Source organism: Oncorhynchus clarkii, chromosome 7 (assembly GCF_045791955.1).
Source record: "Oncorhynchus clarkii lewisi isolate Uvic-CL-2024 chromosome 7, UVic_Ocla_1.0, whole genome shotgun sequence".
Lineage (NCBI taxonomy): Eukaryota > Metazoa > Chordata > Actinopteri > Salmoniformes > Salmonidae > Oncorhynchus > Oncorhynchus clarkii.
The window spans coordinates 85,113,797-85,135,056 of NC_092153.1; the positions used below are offsets into that span (position 1 = coordinate 85,113,797).

The 21,260-nt window shown below is 41.3% G+C and overlaps 1 protein-coding gene across 8 annotated transcripts in view; it reads right to left on the bottom strand.

The window, feature by feature from the left end:
- LOC139413936 (sarcolemma associated protein a) overlaps positions 1-20,891 on the bottom strand; it is a 122,198-nt gene extending 101,307 nt beyond the window's left edge. For 3 of the 8 annotated variants that reach the window (XM_071161813.1, XM_071161810.1, XM_071161809.1), the window contains exon 1: positions 19,185-20,870. In XM_071161813.1, the coding sequence (XP_071017914.1) occupies positions 19,185-19,382 (198 nt within the window). In that variant the 5' untranslated portion in view covers positions 19,383-20,870. Of the gene's footprint in view, positions 1-2,794; positions 2,868-19,184 lie in introns of those variants that run through there. The other 5 variants (XM_071161808.1, XM_071161806.1, XM_071161812.1 and 2 more) reach the window with 4 other exon arrangements.
- Between the last annotated feature and the right edge of the window lie 369 nt (positions 20,892-21,260).

Sequence of the window (21,260 nt, forward strand, 5' to 3'; positions counted from 1 at the left end):
GAGAAGCACCTGCATTCAACACTGGAGCGCCGTGTTCTGGTGCGTTTTGAGGTAAAGTCGTGCCGGGTGGTGCGTTTTGAAGTAAAGTCGTGCCGGGTGGTGCGGTTTGAGGTAAAGTCGAGCCGGGTGGTGCGTTTTGAGGTAAAGTCGAGCCGGGTGGTGCGTTTTGAGGTAAAGTCGAGCCGGGTGGTGGGTTTTGACGTAAATTCGAGCTGTATGGTTGTTTTAGGAAGTCCCTAAAAAAAAGCTATTAGCATTGCAAAGGGCAGCAAACTCCACATGCAGTCATTAACACTGACTGCACTTCGCTGATCATGTTCCCCCAACTCCCCACTGAGACACCCAGGAAACAGTTACTAAGGAAGAGAATAAGGTGCCCTAATAACTCACTCCAAATTAACACAATGACAGACACGTTCCTTTCCCCACTGACACACACTGGAAACAGTTGAGGATAAGGTGCCCTAACAAGTGTTACTGAGGAAGAGGATAAGGTGCCCTAACAAGTGTTACTGAGGAAGAGGATAAGGTGCCCTAACAAGTGTTACTGAGGAAGGGGATAAGGTGCCCTAACAAGTGTTACTGAGGAAGAGGATAAGGTGCCCTAACAAGTGTTACTGAGGAAGAGGATAAGGTGCCCTAACAAGTGTTACTGAGGAAGAGGATAAGGTGCCCTAACAAGTGTTACTGAGGAAGAGGATAAGGTGCCCTAACAAGTGTTACTGAGGAAGGGGATAAGGTGTCCTAACAAGTGTTACTGAGGAAGAGGATAAGGTGCCCTAACAAGTGTTACTGAGGAAGAGGATAAGGTGCCCTAACAAGTGTTACTGAGGAAGGGGATAAGGTGCCCTAACAAGTATTACTGAGGAAGGGGATAAGGTGCCCTAACAAGTGTTTCTACGGAGTTTATCTGTAAGATCAATTGACGACTAGAGGTCAACCGATTAAATCGGCATGGCCGATTAAAAGTTTAAGAAAATCGGTATTTTTGACTTACCAAAAGCGCATTCGCGAAAAAAAGCACAGTCGTTGCACAAATGTACCCAACCAGAAACACCAACGCCTTTCTTAAAATCAATACACAAGTATATATATTTTTTAACCTGCATATTTAGTTAAGAAATTCATGTTAGCAGGAAATATTAACTAGGGAAATGGTGTCACTTCTCTTGCGTTCAATGCAAGCAGAGTCAGGGTACATGCAGCAGTTTGGGTCGTCCGGCTCGTTGCGAACTACGTGAAGACCATTTCTTCCTAACAAAGACCGTAATTAATTTGCCATAATTATGACATAACATTGAAGGTTGTGCAATATTTAGACTGTTGCCACCCGTTAGATAAAATACGGAACGGGTCCGTATTTCACTGAAAGAATAAACGTTTTGTTTTCGATATGATAGTTTCCGGTTTTGACCTTATTAACGACCAGAGGCTCGTATGTGTGTTTATTTATTATAATGAAGTCTGATTTGATAGAGCAGTCTGAGCGGTGATAAGCAGCAGCAGGCTCGTAAGCAATCAAACAGCAATTCCTGCGTTTGTTAGCAGCTCTTAGCAATGCTTGAGTTTATGACTTCAAGCCTATCAATAAACTATTAAAGGGATACTTTTGGATTTTGTCAATTAAGCCAATTATCTTCTTCCCCAGAGTCAGATGAACTTGTGGATACCATTTATATAGGTCTGTGTAGTTTGAAGGAAGTTGCTAAATAGTGTGGAAGTCTATGGTAAGTGATAGTCTATAGTATCTAATAGCATGCTATCACTAGTTAGCACACAAATGGAAACAACCTCTACCTTCCTTCATACCGGATAGAGGCATAAAAATGGTATCCTTGAGTTCATCTGACTCTGGTGAAGTCGATGAGACCAGACATTGTAACCACTTCACTATGTGGTAGTGAGAGACCAGACAATGTACAAATCACAAGCAGACAGAGTGTGCATCCCAAATGACATCCTATAAAATGAGCACTCCTAGCCTATAGGCCCTGGTCAAAAGCAGTGCACTAAATAGGGAATATGGTGTATACATTTAAAAATGTTGAGTTAAGGAGAGAGTGGTTTCGATGCACAAGGCATGTCTCTTCAGAATGACGTCTCTCCCGCCAAATCTTATGTATTTGTCAGTAAAAAAAATTAAATGATATAGGTAAAATCCTAGAGGAAAACCTGGTTGCCTGTTACCCATAAGACACTGGGAGATGAATTTACCTTTCAACAGGACAATAACTTACTACACAAGGTCACATGTACACTGGAGTCGTTTACCAAGAAGACAGAATGTTCACGAGTTACAGTTTGACACGTTGCCATGGCAAGATGTGAAAGTGGTTGTCCTAGCAATGATCAATAACCAATTAAGAACTACCAAGTTTGAAGAACTATGAAAAGAATAATAGATGTGGAAAGCTCTTAGAGAGATTTACCCAAAAAGACTCACTGCTGTAATCGCTGCCAAAGCTGATTTCAACATGATTTGACTTCGAAGGATGAATACTTATAACAATCTTGATTTTTAGATTGTTATATATTTCTCTTCTTCACAACCGTGAGTTTTTATAGATCGTTGACAAAAAAAAAAAAAAAGACAATTTAATCCCACTTTGTAACAAAATGTTGAAGACAAGGGGTGTGAATACTTTAACGAAGGCAGTAGAATTTCAAAATCTGCTACCATAACTTCATGACTTTAAGGACACAAAAAAGCCTAGAGGAAAAGTCTGATCGTCAATGTAGGCTATTCTATGGACAACCGAATTGCAAATATTAAAAAGAGTTTAACTTAAAATACCTGGTTTACTTTTTCTTGCATTGGCATTTACGGGTAGATAACTTGCAAAATCTCTTTTCCCTACCACGGTTGGTCTTCGCTCCACCAGCTATCTGTAAACTAGGCGCTGTGTGAGATAGAGATACATATACATATATACACACACACTCAGCAGATCTATATTAACACTGAACAACAAAAAAAACATGTAAAATGTTGGTCCCATGTTTCATGAACTGAAATAAAATGATCCCAGGAATTTTTCCCCATACGCACCAAAATCTTATTTCTCAAATTTTGTGTACAAATTTGTTTACATCCCTGTTGTTAGGGAGCATTTCTGTTTTGCCAAGACAATCCATCCACCTGACAGGTGTGGCATATCAAGAAGCTGATTATACAGCATGACCATTACACAGGTACACCTTGTGCTGGGGACAATTTAAAAAAAAGGCACCTCAAATGTGCAGTTTTCACAACACCAGAACCAGAGGTCTCAACTGCAGACTACGTGTAACCACGCCAACCCGGGACCTCAACATCCGGCTCCTTCACCTGCTGGATCATCTGCCTGCTCGTCCTCACCAGGTTCTTGACCCGACTGCAGCTAGGTGTTTTAACCGACTTCAGTGGGCTCACCGTCGATGGACACGGGCACGCTGGAAAAGTGTGCTCTTCCCAGTTTGAACTGTACCGGGCAGATAGGAGACCGTGTGTATGGCGTTGTGTGGACGAGCAGTTTGCCGATGTCAACACTGTGCGCAATGGTGGCGGGGTTATGGTATGAGCAGGCATAAGCTACGGACAACAAAATTGCAGTTTAAATCGATGGCAAATTGAATGCACAGAGATACCGTGACGAGATCCTGAGGCCCATTGTCGTGCCATTCATCCGCCGCCATCACCTCACGTTTCAGCAGGATAATGCACGGCCCCATGTCGCAAGGATCTGGTCACAATTCCTGGAAGCTGAAAATGTCCCAGTTCTTCCATGACCTGCATACGCACCAGACACGTCACCCATTGAGCATGTTTGGGATGCTCTGGATCAACGTGTACGACAGCGCGTTCCAGTTAGGGCCAATATCCATCAACGTCGCACAGCCATTGAAGAGGAGTGGGACACCATTCCACAGGCCACAATCAACAGCCTGATCAACTCTATGCGAAGGAGATGTGTTGTGATGCATGAGGCAAATGGTGGTCACACCAGATACCGACTGGTTTTCTGATCAACACCCCTACCTTTTTTTTTTGAAGGTATCAGTTCTCAGCCATGTGACATCTATAGATTAGGGCCTAATTTCTTCATACAAACTGTAACTCTGTAAACTCTTTATAATTACATTTTGCCTTTATATTTTTGTTCAGTGTATATCACTAGCACATGTACCTTTTATTACCATTTCTAATCTGTTTAAGATCATTTCTGTTAATGCATTCAATATACACTACATGACTAAATATGAAGACATCTGGTCGTTGAACATCTCATTCCAAAATCATGGACATTAATATGGAGTTTGTCCCCCCTTTGCTGCTATTAACAGCTTCCACTCTTCTTGGAACATTGCTGCGAGTACTTGCTTCTATTCAGCCACAAGAGCATTAGTGAGGTGTGGCACTAATGTTGGGCGATTAGGCCCAACTCACAGTTGCCGTTCTAATTTATCCAGAAAGGTGTTCGATAGGGTTGCGGTCAGGGATCTGTGCAGGCCAGTCAAGTTCTTCACAACGATCTCGACAACCCATTTCTGTATGGACGTCGCTTTTTTGCCCGGGGGATTGTCATGCTGAAACAGGAAAGGGCCTTCCCCAAACTGTTGCCACAAAGTTGGAAGCACAGAATCGTCTAGAATGTCATTGCATGCTGTAGGGTTAAGATTACCCTTCACTGGGACAATGGGGCCTAGCCCGAACAAGCCCCAGACCATTATTCCTCCTCCACCAAACTTTACAGTTGGCATTGTGCATTGGGGCAGGTAGCCTGGCATCTGCCAAACAGATTCATCCACCGCACTGCCAGATGGTGAAGTGTGATTCATCACTCCAGTGAACGCGTAACCACTGCGCCAGAGTCCAATAGCGATGGGCTTTACACCACTCCAGCCGATGCTTGGCATTGTGATCTTAGGCTTATGTGGCACTACTCAGCCATGGAAACCCATTTCTTGAAGCGCCCAGGCAAGACTAGGCAAGTCAGTTAAGTACAAATTCTTATTTACAATGACTGCTTATACCCGCCAAACCCTCTAACCCGGACGACGCTGGGCCAAATGTTACTCCCGATCACGGCCAGTTGTGATAGAGCATGGGACCAAACTCGGGTCTGTAGTGTGAACTTTGGCACTGCATAGCAGGGCCTCAGACCGCTGCACCACTCGTTTTGATGCCGACTTTGCTTCGAGGCAGTTTGGAACTCAGTAGAGTTGAAACTGGACAGATGATCTTACCACGCTATGCGCTTCAGCACTCTCCTTCTGTGAGCTTGTGTACCCTGCCACTTCACAGCTGAGCTGCTGTTGCTCCTAGACATTTCCACTTCATAATAACAGCACTTACAGTTGACCAGGGCAGCTCTAGCAGGGCAGAAATTTGATGAACTGACTTGATGGAAAGGTGGCATCCTATGATGGTGGTGCCATGTTGTAAAAAGTCACGGAGCTCTTCAGTACGGGCCATTCTACTGCCAATGTTTGTCTATGGAGATTACATGGCTGTGTGCTCAATTTTATATATACCTGTCATCAACGGGTGTGGCTGAGTAAGCCGAATCCACTAATTTGAAGGGGTGTCCACATACTTTTGTATATTATTATGACAGTCATTTCCTGTTCCCATTGACAGAGTGGACACGTTGCTTGCAGAGCTGACAACCTATGCCACACTTGAGGGGGAAAAAAAGGTTTTTGATTTATTTAAAATTACATTTACAAGTTAAGTCAATTTATTCAATGTGTTTTGTTTGGAGTGCTTATGTAAAAATGTGGAGTAAGGACATGGACCAGATTACGTAGTAGGCCTAGGCTAGCTGGCCTGCAAACAAAATGTATTAAATGGGTCTATTTATTAATGTCCGAAATCCACACTACTAATGAGCTGCGGAGCTTAAAAGTCTTTATTTGTACAGCCATTGAGAATTACTATAGTTCCTCCCTTTGATAACCGCTGAGCCTTTGTGGATCCAGAGGAAATGTTAGAAAATAACAGATTTCTTCTTATCCCTTTCAGAAATACAGCTGTGTCTGTCCGGAGCTCACTGGCATAGGAAACACTGAGGGCCCAGAATAGTTGATACAATGTTGCAAGGCCCGACCCAGTTGATTCAATGTTGCAAGGTCGGGCTCAGTTGAGACAAGTTTGTTTAACATGAACAATCCTCCATGCGTAGCCAATGTGAATTATAGGATTTATATTTTTGTCCCGATATTTTTTGTTGTTTTTATTTGTTGTCTTCGTGTAGACTAGTTTTACCAAGTTGGCCATAGAACAACAAATGTAAACAAAAAAAAAAAAAACTGCATATGAAAATCATAACTGCCACGCAGATCGGTAGCAATCAGTAAGATCAATTGTTTATTGGAATTCTACAAAAAATGTTTAAATTTTAAATTAATTAAATAATTATTATATTTTTTTTTTTAAAGTGGCCGACCCCTAGTGTAGCCAATTACCGGTAACTTCAGGAACATAAACGGCAGAATCTGGGAAGAGCACAGGTCCTCTTCGGTTTCTTTAACTCTGGATCCCCCCATTCATTTGTGGGTCTGAATTATGTCATCAAACAGTATGCTTAAAGACGAAGCTCAGTGCATACATTTGCTTATTTATTTTTTAACTCAGGGTGTGACTATTGGACCTAGGGACAGCCCTAGCTCCAATTCTACTCACTTCAAATACTTCATCTGGACAAGAATGAGCTCGTCTGGCACCAAGGATCCAATAGAACAGTCTTCAGAGCACAAACCACGCCCATCTGGAAGTCCAGGCAGGCTACAACAAAACGCTAAAAGTATTTTTTTAAAGATTGAGGAGTATTTGAACCCAGGTTTGCTCAGGACAAGCTAATATCACCAAAACGTTGTGATGTTATAGCTCACAGAAACAGTACGATCGACCACAGAACGCAAACGGTGAACGGAGGAAAGACTTAGAGCTATGGAAGTAGGACTAATTCTACAACTACAACCATATACACCACACACACACACACACACACACATAGAAAAACGTAGAGCTATGGAAGTAGGACTAATTCGCTGACTTTTCTACAACCATATACACAACCACACACACATATAGAAAAACAGAGCTATGGAAGTAGGACTAATTCGCTGACTTTTCTGCAACTACAACCATATACACAACCACACACATAGAAAAATGTATATAAATAAAGAGCCCTTTAAGGTATGTCCATTTACAGGGTGATGTGTGTTTGTGGTATTGTCCAGGTGTTCTATAAAGGCACTAGAAAACAAATGTATTATCATTGATTGATTCTCTCTACATCGAGTGGTATTGATATTAAACTGCAGTCCAGGTACAGCAGAGGATTGCAACTACAACATTGAAACAGTAAAAACAGAGACCCAAGGAGACGGAGGGTCATAGGAGGATGTGAGTTTGCTGTTGCCGTGACTACCACAGGGTGGGGGGAGGGGGGGGGGGGGGGGGGAGCAGCAGCAGGGAGTTTGGGATCTCAGTTGGGTGCAGAGGGGAGAGGTACAGGGGCTTGCTGTTTGGGAGTTTTGGATCTCCATCACCATGATACAATACTAGGTAGAGATGCAGCCTTCCTTTGAAATGAAGACCGTGAAGAAATTCTGGCACAACAAATAAAAATGCTCCACTTCTCTGGTATTGTATACAGTGCATCGGGAGAGTATCATACTCCTTGACTTTTCCCACAGCCTTAATCTAAAATGTATTAGTTTCTCACCCCCCACCTCAAAACACAATACCCCATAAAGGCAAAAATTATATACATTTTTGCAAATGTCAGCTAAATTAAAAACAAATACCTCACATAAGTATTCAGACCCTTTTGCGATAAGACTTCAAATTGAGCTCAGGTGCATCCCGTTTCCCATTGATCAACCTTGAGATGTTTCTACAACTTGATTAGAGTCCACCTGTGGTCAATTGATTTGACATGATTCGGAAAAGGCATACACCAGCCTAGATAACGTCCCACAGTTGACAGTGCATGTCAGAGCAAAAACCAAGTTGAGGTTGAAGGAACTTCGAGCTCCGAGATGCTGCTCCCCCCGGCCTCATCTCAGAGAAACTCTACACTAAGTCATTCCAGTCTAAGGCTCTGTTTTTCCTGATTCCTCACGTCCCGTCTCCTGAAGCCGCATTGGTGGAGAAGATCCAAAAGATCCCTGATCTTATCCCACAAATCTGTCTTTCGACCAATCGGATCAGCTCTTTCTTTTTTTTTTTTTACACATAAGGCGGTGTTTACATACAGCCCAATTAAGTCCTTTTCCCACTGACTTTACTCTCAAATGTGTTTTTTTTTTTTTTTTTTTAGAAAGAAGCAAAGAATTGCGCTTAAATTGATTAAGAGCCAGTAGAGCTACACAGACCAACTCTCCAGTAACACGCACATCTGAAACAGCCTGATACCATGGTCCTGTTTTCTGCTGTCTTGACAGTTTCCACTACAATAGCCAAGGTTCCTTCATTGGACCGTACTGGAACCTGGCAGTACATTTGATCGCCTGAAATATATTTTTTAAAAGTCTTCCCTCTGCACTCTATTTATAAAAAAATAGGACATGATTCAGAAAAAGGATATAGCTCATGTTTAAAGAGGAGTGGACACAATCCTCCCAACCAATCACCCTAAATCCTTATCATGTCCTCTCCATTTTGGATGGAATTTATCCACTGATAGGCCTCCCCAGGTCATTGCTGTGAATGACATGTTCTCATTCAGTCAACTTTATCAGGTTGATAAATAAATAAGGTAATCTGGTACTAGTGGTATCCTATTCATGGCAGGTTACCATGAGGATTTGGCAGTAGACTAGTGGAGGCAGCTAGAGGTTGGTCAAGGACAGGGTAGCTAGAGGTTGGTCAAAGACAGGGTAGCAGGCAGCTAGAGGTTGGTCAACACAGGACAGGGCAGCTAGAGGTTGGTCAACGACGGGGCAGCTAGAGGTTGGTCAACGACGGGGCAGCTAGAGGTTGGTCAACGACAGGACACGGTAAGAGGAACGAGGCATGCAATCAGGCAGAACATTGGTATTATGAAGCACCAACACACAACCTGCTCATTATCAAAACAGACTGCTCTCTGTCTGTGTGTGTGTTTTCGCTTGTGTATAGACAAAGTCAACTGGTACACGGACATTAACAAAACATGGTTGTTTCAACTAATTAGTTAGGGTAGGAGTGTACGACACCGCGTTCCAGTACCCACAAACATTGAAGAGTGGGACAAAATTCCACAATCAACAGCATGATCAACTCCAAGTGATGGAGATGTGTCACGCTGCAATGAGGCAAATGGTGGTCACAGCAGATACTGATGGGTTTTCTGATCCACACCCCTACTTTAAAAATGGTACTGTATCTGTGACCAACAGAAGCACATCTTTATTCCCAGTCATGTGAATTCCATAGATTAGGTCTTACCGAATATAATTGAGACTTAATTTCCTTATATGAACTATAACTTAGTAAAAATGTGTTACATTGCCAAGTCAAACTGGTTGCTCTATATTGTAATGAGTAGAACCGGATGATTATATAGGGAAAGGGGTGCCATTTTGGCCGACCCTCAAGTAAAATACGTATTTTGTCGATACACAGCTCCTGACAGGCTGCTAAAAGCTGGACATGATTGGAATGTTCTGCCACTGGCTTTGGGGCTGGAACATCCCAAATCCAGCCATTCGAGGGGCTCTGGTCAAAAGCACAAGGTAGTGAATAGGGTGTGCCTTTTGGGACGCAGGCCCAGAGACTCTTGGCTGGCCCAGTTATATGACTCAGGGTTGGCACCTTTCCTCCTAACCCTCCTCATACAGTATTAGCAGCGCCAGGGAAGTCTTTCCTTTCAGGTCAGTGGAGAGCCCCGAGGCTCACTGCCTGAAGTTGTGGTCTCCGGGGAGACAAATCGGTTGGCCCAAGATCTGTTTGGCATTACCATAAGAGAGTTGACAAGAACGCACAAATGGTAAACTGTTTGTTGAGCTATGCCCGACAAAAAAATTATAATAATCTTTGATGGCCCGAAATTAGTCTGTTCTTTTGACAAATCGCCCCCCCCCCCAAAAACACACAAAAAAGTGCCTATTTTCCATTTATACAGACTGCCTATGGGTTTTAATAAAATCAACTATTGAGCTTGTCTGATGCTTTAAGCTTACCGTTTGATGACATAAGACACCAATGACTCAAGAGGGAGCCAGGTAACCTGACTCAAGCAGCATCCTCCCACTGTCTTCCGCAGATTCTGCCATGACTCTCCTGGAGTCGCCGGTAATAGGCTACACACCAATTTATATCTCACAATTTCAACTTCTCTCTATGACAGTTATTGTTTTTAAAAATACACACGAGGAACAGTTTAATTTATTTTATAATGTCTTCATATATCAAAATCATTGTCGTGTGGTTAACCAAAATTCTAACCAAATACAAATGAAAATAATCCCAAATCATTTCTAAATCGCCAACCAATGTAAGAATGAATAGCCTACACAAAAAAAACAACAAATAAAAACTTTGTATAAACATTGTATAAAATATTATGGGCCCTCAGAGTTTCCCGTGCCAGTGAGCTCGGGACAGACAGCTGTAGGCTATTTATGCAAGGTCTAAGAAGCAGTGGTTGACTTGGGCAGGAGCTCACCAGAGCAGAGTACTACCACCTCAGATTTTATACTGCGCGAGGTCCTGTTCCTCTTATAGAATATTAGCTCAAAAGTATCGTGGAGTTCCTGCACTTAAATATAAAAACAGTACCAGCACCCAAAATAAGTCCCAGAAGACATTTCAGAGACATTTCAGTCCAAGTCAAGCACTGGTAAAGAAGTAACCAGGTAGGCATATATATATATATTTTTTTACGTTTCCACTGGATCAGAGCATGACATTTCACGCTAAGTGGTTAAAGGGAGAGAGCAGGAAAGATTTTTTCAAATACATTGAGGATATATTGTCACTCAATGGATGTAAAAACAGATTCAGTTTGCTTTGTGTTTGAGGTGAAGAAAACATTATTTTGAGAAGTAATTCCGGATAGAGAAGTGTATTTTGCATCTGGGCACTGCATGGTCAATCCGACATTTGCATTGGCCCTGGGCACTGCATGGTCAATCCGACATCTGCATTGGCCATGCAGCATTTACGGTGATACTGAATCTGCAGAAATCAGGGCATTCATACTCCACGGAGTTGTGCAAATCGGTTGTCAAGGAAAGCGAGTTTGTGTTTATACAGGATGTACTGCCACCACCTACCGTCAATCAATCATATCAACACGCCATCCCATCTGGTGTGCGCTTAGTGGAACTATCACTTATTTTTCAACAGGACAATGACCCATAATACACCTCTGGCTATGTAAGGGCTATTTGACCAAGGAGAGTGATGAGTGCTGCATCACAATCACCCGACCTCAAACCAATTGGGATGGTTTGGACAGCAGAGTGAAGGAAAAGCAGCTCAGTGCTCAGCATATGTGGGAACTCCTTCAAGACTTTGGGAAAAGCATTCCTCATGAAGCTGGTTGAGGCAATGGGTGGCTACCTTGAAGAATCTCAAATTAATATTGATTTATTAAACACTTTTTTGGTTATTTCATAACATGTCTTCACTATTATTCCACAATGTAGAAAATAGTCCAAATAAAACCCTTGAATGAGTAGGTGTCCAAACTTTTGACTGGTAATGCACATCTATAAAAATCTTGATTGACCAACAGCCCAGGAGAGCGAAAGGCTCTCCTTTCAGGTCAGTGGGGATCAGGAGATCAGGGCTCGTGTCCACAAAGCATCCCAGAGGAGTGCTGATCTAGGATCAAGTCCCCACATGTCCATATAATATTACTCCCTGTGATCAAAAATAAATCAAATAGAAAACTTCAGATCAGTCCTACTCAGAAGGTATTGAGGATCCAGGGCCAGCCGGTCTCTGGGGAAACCCCACCCTAATAGCCTACATATGTAACTCCTGCATGACAGTGACCATAGGAGTTGACAAGAAGGCACAAAGAGCTCTGAGAACCGCGCAGGCCAGGCTACACATCTCTAGCCACAGGGCTGAAAGCCCTAGCTATGCCAGAGCTCCAGAATGCTTAACCAGCTGGGGGGGGGGATAAAAATAAAAATAAATAAATAAAAATAATTTAAAAAAAACATTTTAAAAAGGTTACAAACTACTCTCAACTCCAACGATTCCTTTCTGCCACAGAGGATTGCTGCTGCTTCGTAACAAATTAGGAAACAATCACAGCAGAGAGAGAAAGGGTAACATAGCATGTGGTCAGCGCCACGGTGACAGCACCACCAGGATTCCAATTCAGAATCACAACTCCGGAACCTGGAAAACATACAGATTACTCAGGACTGCGGCTCCTGCATGGAGATCTGAACTAACCCCTGACTGTTGGCGTTTTGTTTTTTAAAATGCACTACCAACAGAGAGAACAGAGCGGGGTATTAAAAAAAAAATAAACCTGCAACATACCCAGGGAAGACATGGTGTCCCAAATAACTCCCTATGAGTTTATAATAGTGCTCTACTGTTCAGAGCCCTATGGGGTGCCATTTAGGACACACTTACCTACAAATCTCCTTCCTATGGGATGAATTAAAAAAAATGCCTGGGGGGGTCAGCTGGTTGTTTTAACAGGTCTTAGGAACATGTTCAAAATGAATAGTTATGACCTCACAGAGCCTGTAGACATCAACAAAGGTTCTCTTAAGATGCAAATGGATTTATATCTATACTGAACAAAAATATAAAAACCATGCAATTTCTAAATATTTTGCTGACTTATTTTTAAATAAATTCATTAAGCCCTAATCTACGGCCTTCACATGGCTGGGCATAGACCCACCCACTAGGGAGTCAAACCCACCCACTTGGGAGCCAGGCCCAGCCGATCAGACTCTCTACCCACAAAAGGGCTTTAGAGACAGAAATACACCCCCGCCCCATAAGGCGGCTTATGGTAGAGAAATTAACATTACATTCTCTGGGAACAGCTCTGGCAGGCATTCCTGCCGTCAGCATGCCAATTGCAATTTTGCCTCAAAACTTAAGACATCTGTGGCATTGGGTTTGTGTGACAAAACTGAACATTTTAGAGTGGGATGTTATTGTCCCCAGCACAATAACAAATGTGCAATACATTTGAGAAAATGCTTTTGTGCATGTGGAACGTTTTTAGGATCTTTTATTTCAGCTCATTAAAACTCAGGACCAACACCTTACATGTTGCTTTTACATTTCTGTTCAGTGTAGATTATGGTACTGCATCTTAACAGAACAGACTAAACTTTATTTAATTTCTCTTGCCTAAATGCAATTCGTAGGAAAAAACATTGTAAACAGTGCACCTGATAGCGGTTCCATACAGGGCATTGGGAAAGTATTCAGACCTCTTGACTTTTTAATCCACATTTTGTTATGTTACAACCTTATTTTAAAATTGATTAAATTGGCCCCCCCACCACCAATCTACACACAATGACAAAGCAAAAACAGGTTGACATTTCAGCAAAAAAAACTGAAATATCACATTCACATAAATACTCAGTAATTTGTTGAAGCACCTTTGGCAGCCTCGAGTCTTCATGGGTATAACGCTACAAGCTTGGTACACCTGTATTTGGGGAGTTTTTCCCATTCTTCTCTGCAGATCCTCTCAAGCTCTGGCTGGTTGGATAGGGAGCATCGCAGCACAGCTATTTCCAGGTCTCTCCAGAGATGTTCGATAGGGTTCAAGTCCGGGCTCTGGCTGGGCCACTCAAGGACATTCGGAGACTTGTCCAGAAGCCACTCCTGTGTTGTCTTGGCTGTGTGTTTAGGGTCGTTATCCTGTTGGTGGGTTAACCTTCGCCCCAGTCTGAAGTCCTGAGCGCTTTGCTCCGTTCATCTTTTCCTAGAACCTGACTAGTCTATCAGTACATGGAAAAACATCCCCACAGTATGACGCTGCCACCACCATGCTTCACCATATATTTTTGATTTTTGCTCTGACATGCTCTGTCAACTGTGGGACCTTATATATACACAAGTATGTGCCTTTCCAAATCATGTCAATTTCAAGTCTCAAAGCAAAAGGTCTGTTATTTGCGCAACATTTTTTTCAAAAATGACCACGGTCATTAAGGGGTATTGTGTGTAGATTGATGAAGGGAAAAAAACTATTTAATACATTTTAGACTACGGCTGTAATTTAACAAAATGTGGGAAAAGTGAAGGGGTCTGAATACTTCATGAATGCAAAAATGGGGGAAAGCAACAAAAAAAAAAGTTTAAGTACCCTTTCATTCAAATATTTAAGAAAAAACATTGGCAAAAAAAAAGCTTGGATGAAAAGGTGCCCAGAGTAAATGGCCTGCTCCTCAGTCCCAGTTGCTAATATATGCATATTATTATTAGTATTGGATAGAAAACACTAAAGTTTCTAAAACTTTTTGAATGATGTCCGAGTATAACAGAACTCATATGGCAGGCAAAAACCTGAGAAGAAATCCAAACAGGAAGTGAGAAATCTGAAGTTGGTCAATTTTCAACTCAGGCCCTATTGAATTCACATTGGGATATGAATGAAGTTGCACTTTCTAGGGCTTCCACTAGATGTCAACCGTCTTTAGAAACTTGAATGAGGCTTCTACTGTGTTGTGGGACTGATTAAGAGCTGAATGAGTCAGCTTACTGGCAGAGAGCCATTTCCTGGTCACGCACATTCCACATGATATCGCCCTGCGTTCCGTTGCTCATGTAGACGCAAAGGAGTTCTCCGGTTGGAACTTTATTGAAGATTTATGATAAAAATCCTAATGATTTATTCTATACTTAGTTTGAAATGTTTCTTTGACCTGTAATAGAACGTTTTGTCCGAAGTAATGTACGAGCGTTTGGATATGTGTACCTAACGCTAACAAAAGTAGCTACTTGGACATAAATAACAGACATTATCGAACAAATCAAGCATTTATTGTGGAACTGCGATTCCTGGGAGTGCATTCTGATGAAGATCAAAGGTAAGGGAATATTTATCATGTAATATCTGGTTTCTGTTGACTGCAACATGGCGACTATTTTGATTAATTTTCTGAGCGCCGTCTCAGATTTCATGGTTTGCATTTTCCGTAACGTTTTTGAAATCTGACACAGCAGTTGCATTAAGGAGAAGTATATCTATAATTCTTCTACATTTATGTTGAGTATTTGTTGAATCGATGTGGCTATGCAAAAATCACTAGATGTTTTTGGAACTAGTGAATGTAACGTGCCAATGTAAACTCAGATTTTTTTATATAAATATGAAATTTATCAAACAAAACATACATGTATTGTGTAACATGAAGTCCTATGAGTGTCATCTGATGAAGAGCAAAGGTTAGTGATTCATTCTCGATTTCTGCTTTTTGTTAGTCCTCTCTTTGGCTGGAAAAATGGCTGTGTTTTTCTGTGGCTTGGTGGTGACCTAAATCGTTTGTGGTGCTTTCGCTGTAAAGCATATTTGAAAATCAAACACTGTGGTGGGATTAACAACAAGATTACCTTTAAAACAGTATAAGATACATGTATGTTTAAGGAATTTTAATTATAAGATTTGTTGTTTTGAATTTGGCGCCCTGCACTTTCACTGGCTGTTGTCATATCATCCCGTTAACGGGATTGCAGCCCAAAGAAGTTATTGACCTAAGGCTCGTATTTCTGTGTGTTATAATTAAGTCTATGATTTGATAGAGCAGCCTGACCGAGCGGAGGTAGGCACCAGCAGGCTTGTAAGCATTCATTCAAACAGCACTTTCGTGCTTTTGCCAGCAGCTCTTCGCAATGCTTCAAGCATTGCGCTGTTTATGACTTCAAGCCTATCAACTCCTGAGATGAGTCTGGTGTAACCGATGTGAAATGGCTAGCTAGTTAGCGGGGTGCGCGCTAATAGCGTTTCAAACATCACTCGCTCTGAGACTTGGAGTAGTTGTTCCCCTTGCTCTTCATGGGTAACGCTGCTTCGAGTGTGGCTGTTGTCGATGTGTTCCTGGTTCAAGCCCAGGTTGGGGCGAGGAGAGGGACGGAAGCTATACTGTTACACTGGCAATACTAAAGTACCTATAAGAACACCCAATAGTCAAAGGTATATGAAATACAAATAGTATAGAGAAATAGTCCGAAAATACTATATTAATTACAAACTAAAACTTCTTACCTAGGAATATTGAAGACTCGTTAAAAGGAACCACCAGCTTTCATTTGTTCTCACGTTCTGAACAAGGAACTGAAACATTAGCTTTTTTTACATGGCACATATTGCACTTTACATTCTTCTCCAACACTTTGTTTTTGTATTATTTAAACCAAATTGAACATGTTTATTTATTTGAGGCTAAATTGATTTTATTAATTTATGTATTAGGTTAAAATAAATGTTCATTCAGTATTGTTGTAATTGTCATTATTACGAATACATTTTATATATATATTTTTTTTATTTATTTTTTTTTTTAAATTTATTTATTATTATTATTATTTTTTTTATTTTTATTTTAAATCGGCCGATTAATCGGTATAGGCTTTTTTGGTCCTCCAATAATCCGTATCGAAAAATCATAATCGGTCGACCTCTAGTACCAAGGTTGTAGCGTCGTACCCAAGAAAACTTGAGGCTGTAATCGCTGCCAAAAGCGCATCAAAGTTGTGAGTAAAGGGTCTGAATACTTATGAAAAACTCACTGATGTCTAAAAACATGTTTTTTGCTTTGTCATTATGTGGTGTTGAGTGTAGATTGATGAGGGAGGGGAAAAAACATCTGCATTCATTTTAGAATACATCTAACGTAACAAAACGTGGAAAAAGTCAATGGGTCTGAATACTTTCCGAATGCACTGTAGATTCCATTTAGTTACATTGAGGTTTATAATCTTAAATGAGTTCACTAAAGTGAACAATTGTTTATATTGATTATTATAACTTGTTGTACTAACCTGATGTAATGTATTTATAGCTGTCTGGTAGTTTAAATATTTTTGTTGATGTAATATTTGTCCTCAGTGCACCACTGTAAATGAGCCACTGGTCTTAACACTAATATAATAGTGGAATGGTAAAAGGCAATTTCTTCAAGCAGTTATAATAGTAGTAGCAAACTAAGTGCTTATAATTAAACTATGTGGAAACATTATGAAATGAAGAGTGAATGGCGGCTGATGTTCTGTGGTCAGAGAAGAAAGGACGGACACCTATTGATTTAAACCATTTATCGGCGCGGTCTGGTTTGTCCTTTAAAGCAGTGGGACGGAGGGATAGAGAGCTTGTAAAGTACTAGCAGAGTAAAACTGCATTCCAAGATAGGGGTGTGTAATCTCTTTGTCTATATTAAACTCTTGGCGCTGCCTGCTACACCTAGAATGGTGTTCAAACTAAGACCTTCAGCTAGTGAGGTCAGATAAATCTCTACTAACAAGAAGCACAACATGACAAATATTAGACAACTAGTTAACAAAACAGGCATGTAAATCTACTTACGTCATTACACAGGAAGTGGGGCCTATATCTTCCTGGACTGAACAACTGTTTGCTATGAAGTGTTCAGGAATCTGAGGGAGAGGCTTACAGTAACAGTCAAACGTTTGGACACACCTACTCATTAGAGGGTTTTTATTTTTACTATTTTCTACATTTTAGAATAATAGTTAAAATAATAGTTAAGACATCAAAACTATGAAATAACATATGGAAATATGTAGTAAACAGATCAAAATATATTTTAAGCTTCATAGTAGACACACTTTGCCTTGATGACAGTTTAGCACACTCTTGACTGGTACGGTATATCAGCACCCAAATCAGTTCAGTAAAGAAACTAGTCACATTACTCGTGTGGAAGGGGTGGAGTAGACAGTATAAGGTTTATATGGTATAGTGAACATGGAGCGATATCTACGCCGACCTCTGGCTGTCAAAGTTTTAATCATTTGGAACCTCTTAACACAAGCCAACCGTCCAAGGTTGCTCTGTAGTGCCAACTGTACTAGCTACTGTACACAGTCCAGGTGAATACAGGCGAGGTGTGCCCACCACCCCACTCACACAACGTATTGGTGGAATTAGGGAATACCGTAGAGAACTTTTACAATGGAAAATGAGCCAAGTGTTAATGGAACAAGTTCCTGTAGTGCCTCGTGGTTACTGTACGTTTCATAAGTGTGCCTAATGAATGCACCCCTGGTGTGTCTCATTTCCCCCCAGGTTAAACAAACCAATACATGCCCTTTAACTTTCCATGACAACACCACTGCCCTGTAACTCTCCTTTCCCTGTAACTTTCCCCTGGCAACACTGTGTTGAAAGTAACATTATCTGTCCGTCTGACAAGACAACTACAACCATTTCATCAAGGTAACACTAAACCTTCTATTCTTGTGTGTGTGTGTCACGTGATGCAGTTACTACAGCTAGATGTGTATGCGGGTACATGAGGACCTTGGGGGAGGTATGTGATGTGTGTATTAGGGTGGGGTGTTGTCTTGGGTTGTCTTGCTAGCAGGCAGCTGTGTGTCTTGCATTAACAGTCTTTATCCACGAAGCTCAAACAGACTTCCTAGCAGCTGTAGCCTAAGCAATTAGCTAGGGGATCTTTATGTGCATCCCAAATCACACCATGTGTGCACATCCCAAATTACACCCTATGTGCCCTACTCTTGACCAGAGGCCTATAGAGAATAGGGTGCCATTTGGAAAGCAAACTATTAATCTCCCATGGATGTTTTAAAAGGTGATTTCCCACATTGTTATTGTTCTATTTATTTAGGTGGGAGAAAGTTGGCACAATCCTAGGCAAAACCAAAATGTGACCAATGATTTGATACTCTCTCTCAGCACAGTTGCCATAGCTGGCTGTCAGTCAGTCAGTGGCAACCCATATATATATATATATATATATATATATATATATATATATATATATATATATATATATATATATATATATATATATATATATATATATATATATATATATATGTGTTGGTGTGTCTCTCAACCCTGCAGCCATGACCCATAGGTGGTTGACTGACCACTTATTCCATTGAGGTACCTGGACATGTCGACTGCAACACCGTTCAACATGTGACTGCATGGCAGTGACTGCGCAAAGGGATTGTACCAAGCAAAGTAAAAGCTAGTAGCTATCCGACTGGTTGACAGACTCACCTTGCCAGTCTTGTGATCGAACCAGAGGAGGGCATGGTTCCGTGACAGAACCTTGCAGTCGAACGTAGCGTTGTTCTGAGCCGGTCGGCATCGTGCCACAGAGCGCCCGATCTTGACTGGCTCGTCCAGGTAGACATGACGTTCCTGAAAAGGGTGTGAATTCGGACGGCAGGAGAAAACGGCCAGCGCTGAAGGCATTGATGATGGCTTGGGAGTGTTACTCCAACCAGAGACTAAAGACAAGGTTTCTTGATCCAGAATGACAACGTTCTAAGTCTTCAATCATCGGCTGTTAATTCAATTTAGCCTAGCTATTCCGCTGGTTGGCTATTCTATTTTGAGTTAAAACACGAACTAGCTATCAAACATTATATTCATTTTTTACGTTTTTCAACGAGAAACGTAACCAACACTCTGGTAAATCAAAAAAAAAAAAAAAAAAAAAAAGATTTTTGGGCTATCTTTCCACAGAGCTACATTACGTCCACTGAATGTTATTCAACACGACTATGTACAGGTCAGATCTCTGACTAGCCAGAATCGCATGACGATAATAGTAGCCGTCTAGAAAATATCTAATCACGTCCATCAAAATGTACAGGGAAAGAAGCTATATTGAGCAGGCTAGTGTGGCACCCAATCTTTAGCACAGCAACGGATAAATCCAGATTGGTAGTTTATACAAACTATTTGACCAGTGCGGGGTTTCCGATCCCTGCGCCTGCTGATGATACGGCTATTGAAACACAACCGCTGTCAATCTGACCGTGGTTTAACAGGTCATTAATACATTGTTTTTCTATAGAGTTTGTGGCATTACGTTTTGTTTACCCTACGCACTATAGACGGGTGCGATATAAGAACATCTGACCTTGTTTGTTAGCTAGCTTGCTAACCAGCTAACGCAAACCCCTAGCCACTCCCAACTCAGGCAGACTAGCAAGCTAATATTGAGTTTCAGGGCCCTGAACAGCAACAAATCTTTCTAATCTCGAAGCTGAAATGTTTCAAACTGCTGCAAAGACAACCCTTAAATCTAAAATGGGTATTGCAGCGGGATGTAGAGATGAATGTGCCTAATACAAAAACCCTGCAGTTTGGCTGTTTGCTGGCAACTACCCAGATATAGCTATTAAAAAAATAAATCTAAAAAAAAAATAAAGCTAGCTAACGTGCTAACAACTTGTAATCAAGCCGGAGCGGCCTCTTCGGGTGAATAATCGACTGGTGCTCAACCAACTCTTGAACGCTTGAATAACGCTAATTCGTGGCAAAAAAAATATATATATACTCGAGACAAGCAACTAAAGACATGTAACGCTAGCTAGTAAAGCTGGGCCCTCTTCACAAAAAAAAGCAAACGTTAGCTGAGTCGGAAATAGTTAGCTAGGATGGATAGCCTTGCTAGCTAGTTAGCCAGCTAGCTGACAGAGCAGACACGGAAAACTGAGACGAGTTTTGGCTTCATCCCCAGTCCAGTAGCTAATCTTCTGAAGATTACCCCCAAGTTAATAAGACACACTTATCGATGACACAAGATGTGATTTTACAGAATTATTCCGTTGAATTGGGTAAACTTTCGAAAAACTTGTCCTCCTCCACAAGAATCCGTAGTCATAACTGAAATGAAATCAGACAGACCGGTAAAAGCACCGATGTGTTGCCGTTGTAGCGCACGCGACATATAGCCATAACGTCATTAGAGGCGGGATCAATGTTCAAAATTGACAAAATGGGGTCCAATCAGAATAGACGTTCATGACACGCTGCAACGTCACATGCACATATTGTTTATTATGTGGTTAAAAAACACAAGAATTTGTATTGTAACAGATGCGTGACTTTTTCAGTCAATGATAGATTTTAAATTAAGCTATATGGGGCGGCAGGTAGTTTAGTGGTTAGAGCCCCTGTGACAACAATTTTGGACCCCCACAATTTTGGACTTACCAGACTTAATTAGTGAAAGATTATAAGATTTGTTCTAAAACTTTAAATGTATCAACCCACCTACTCCCTTCCTTATAATCACTGATCTGTGAGTTACATGCAAACCTCACCGTCCACGTTGCGTGC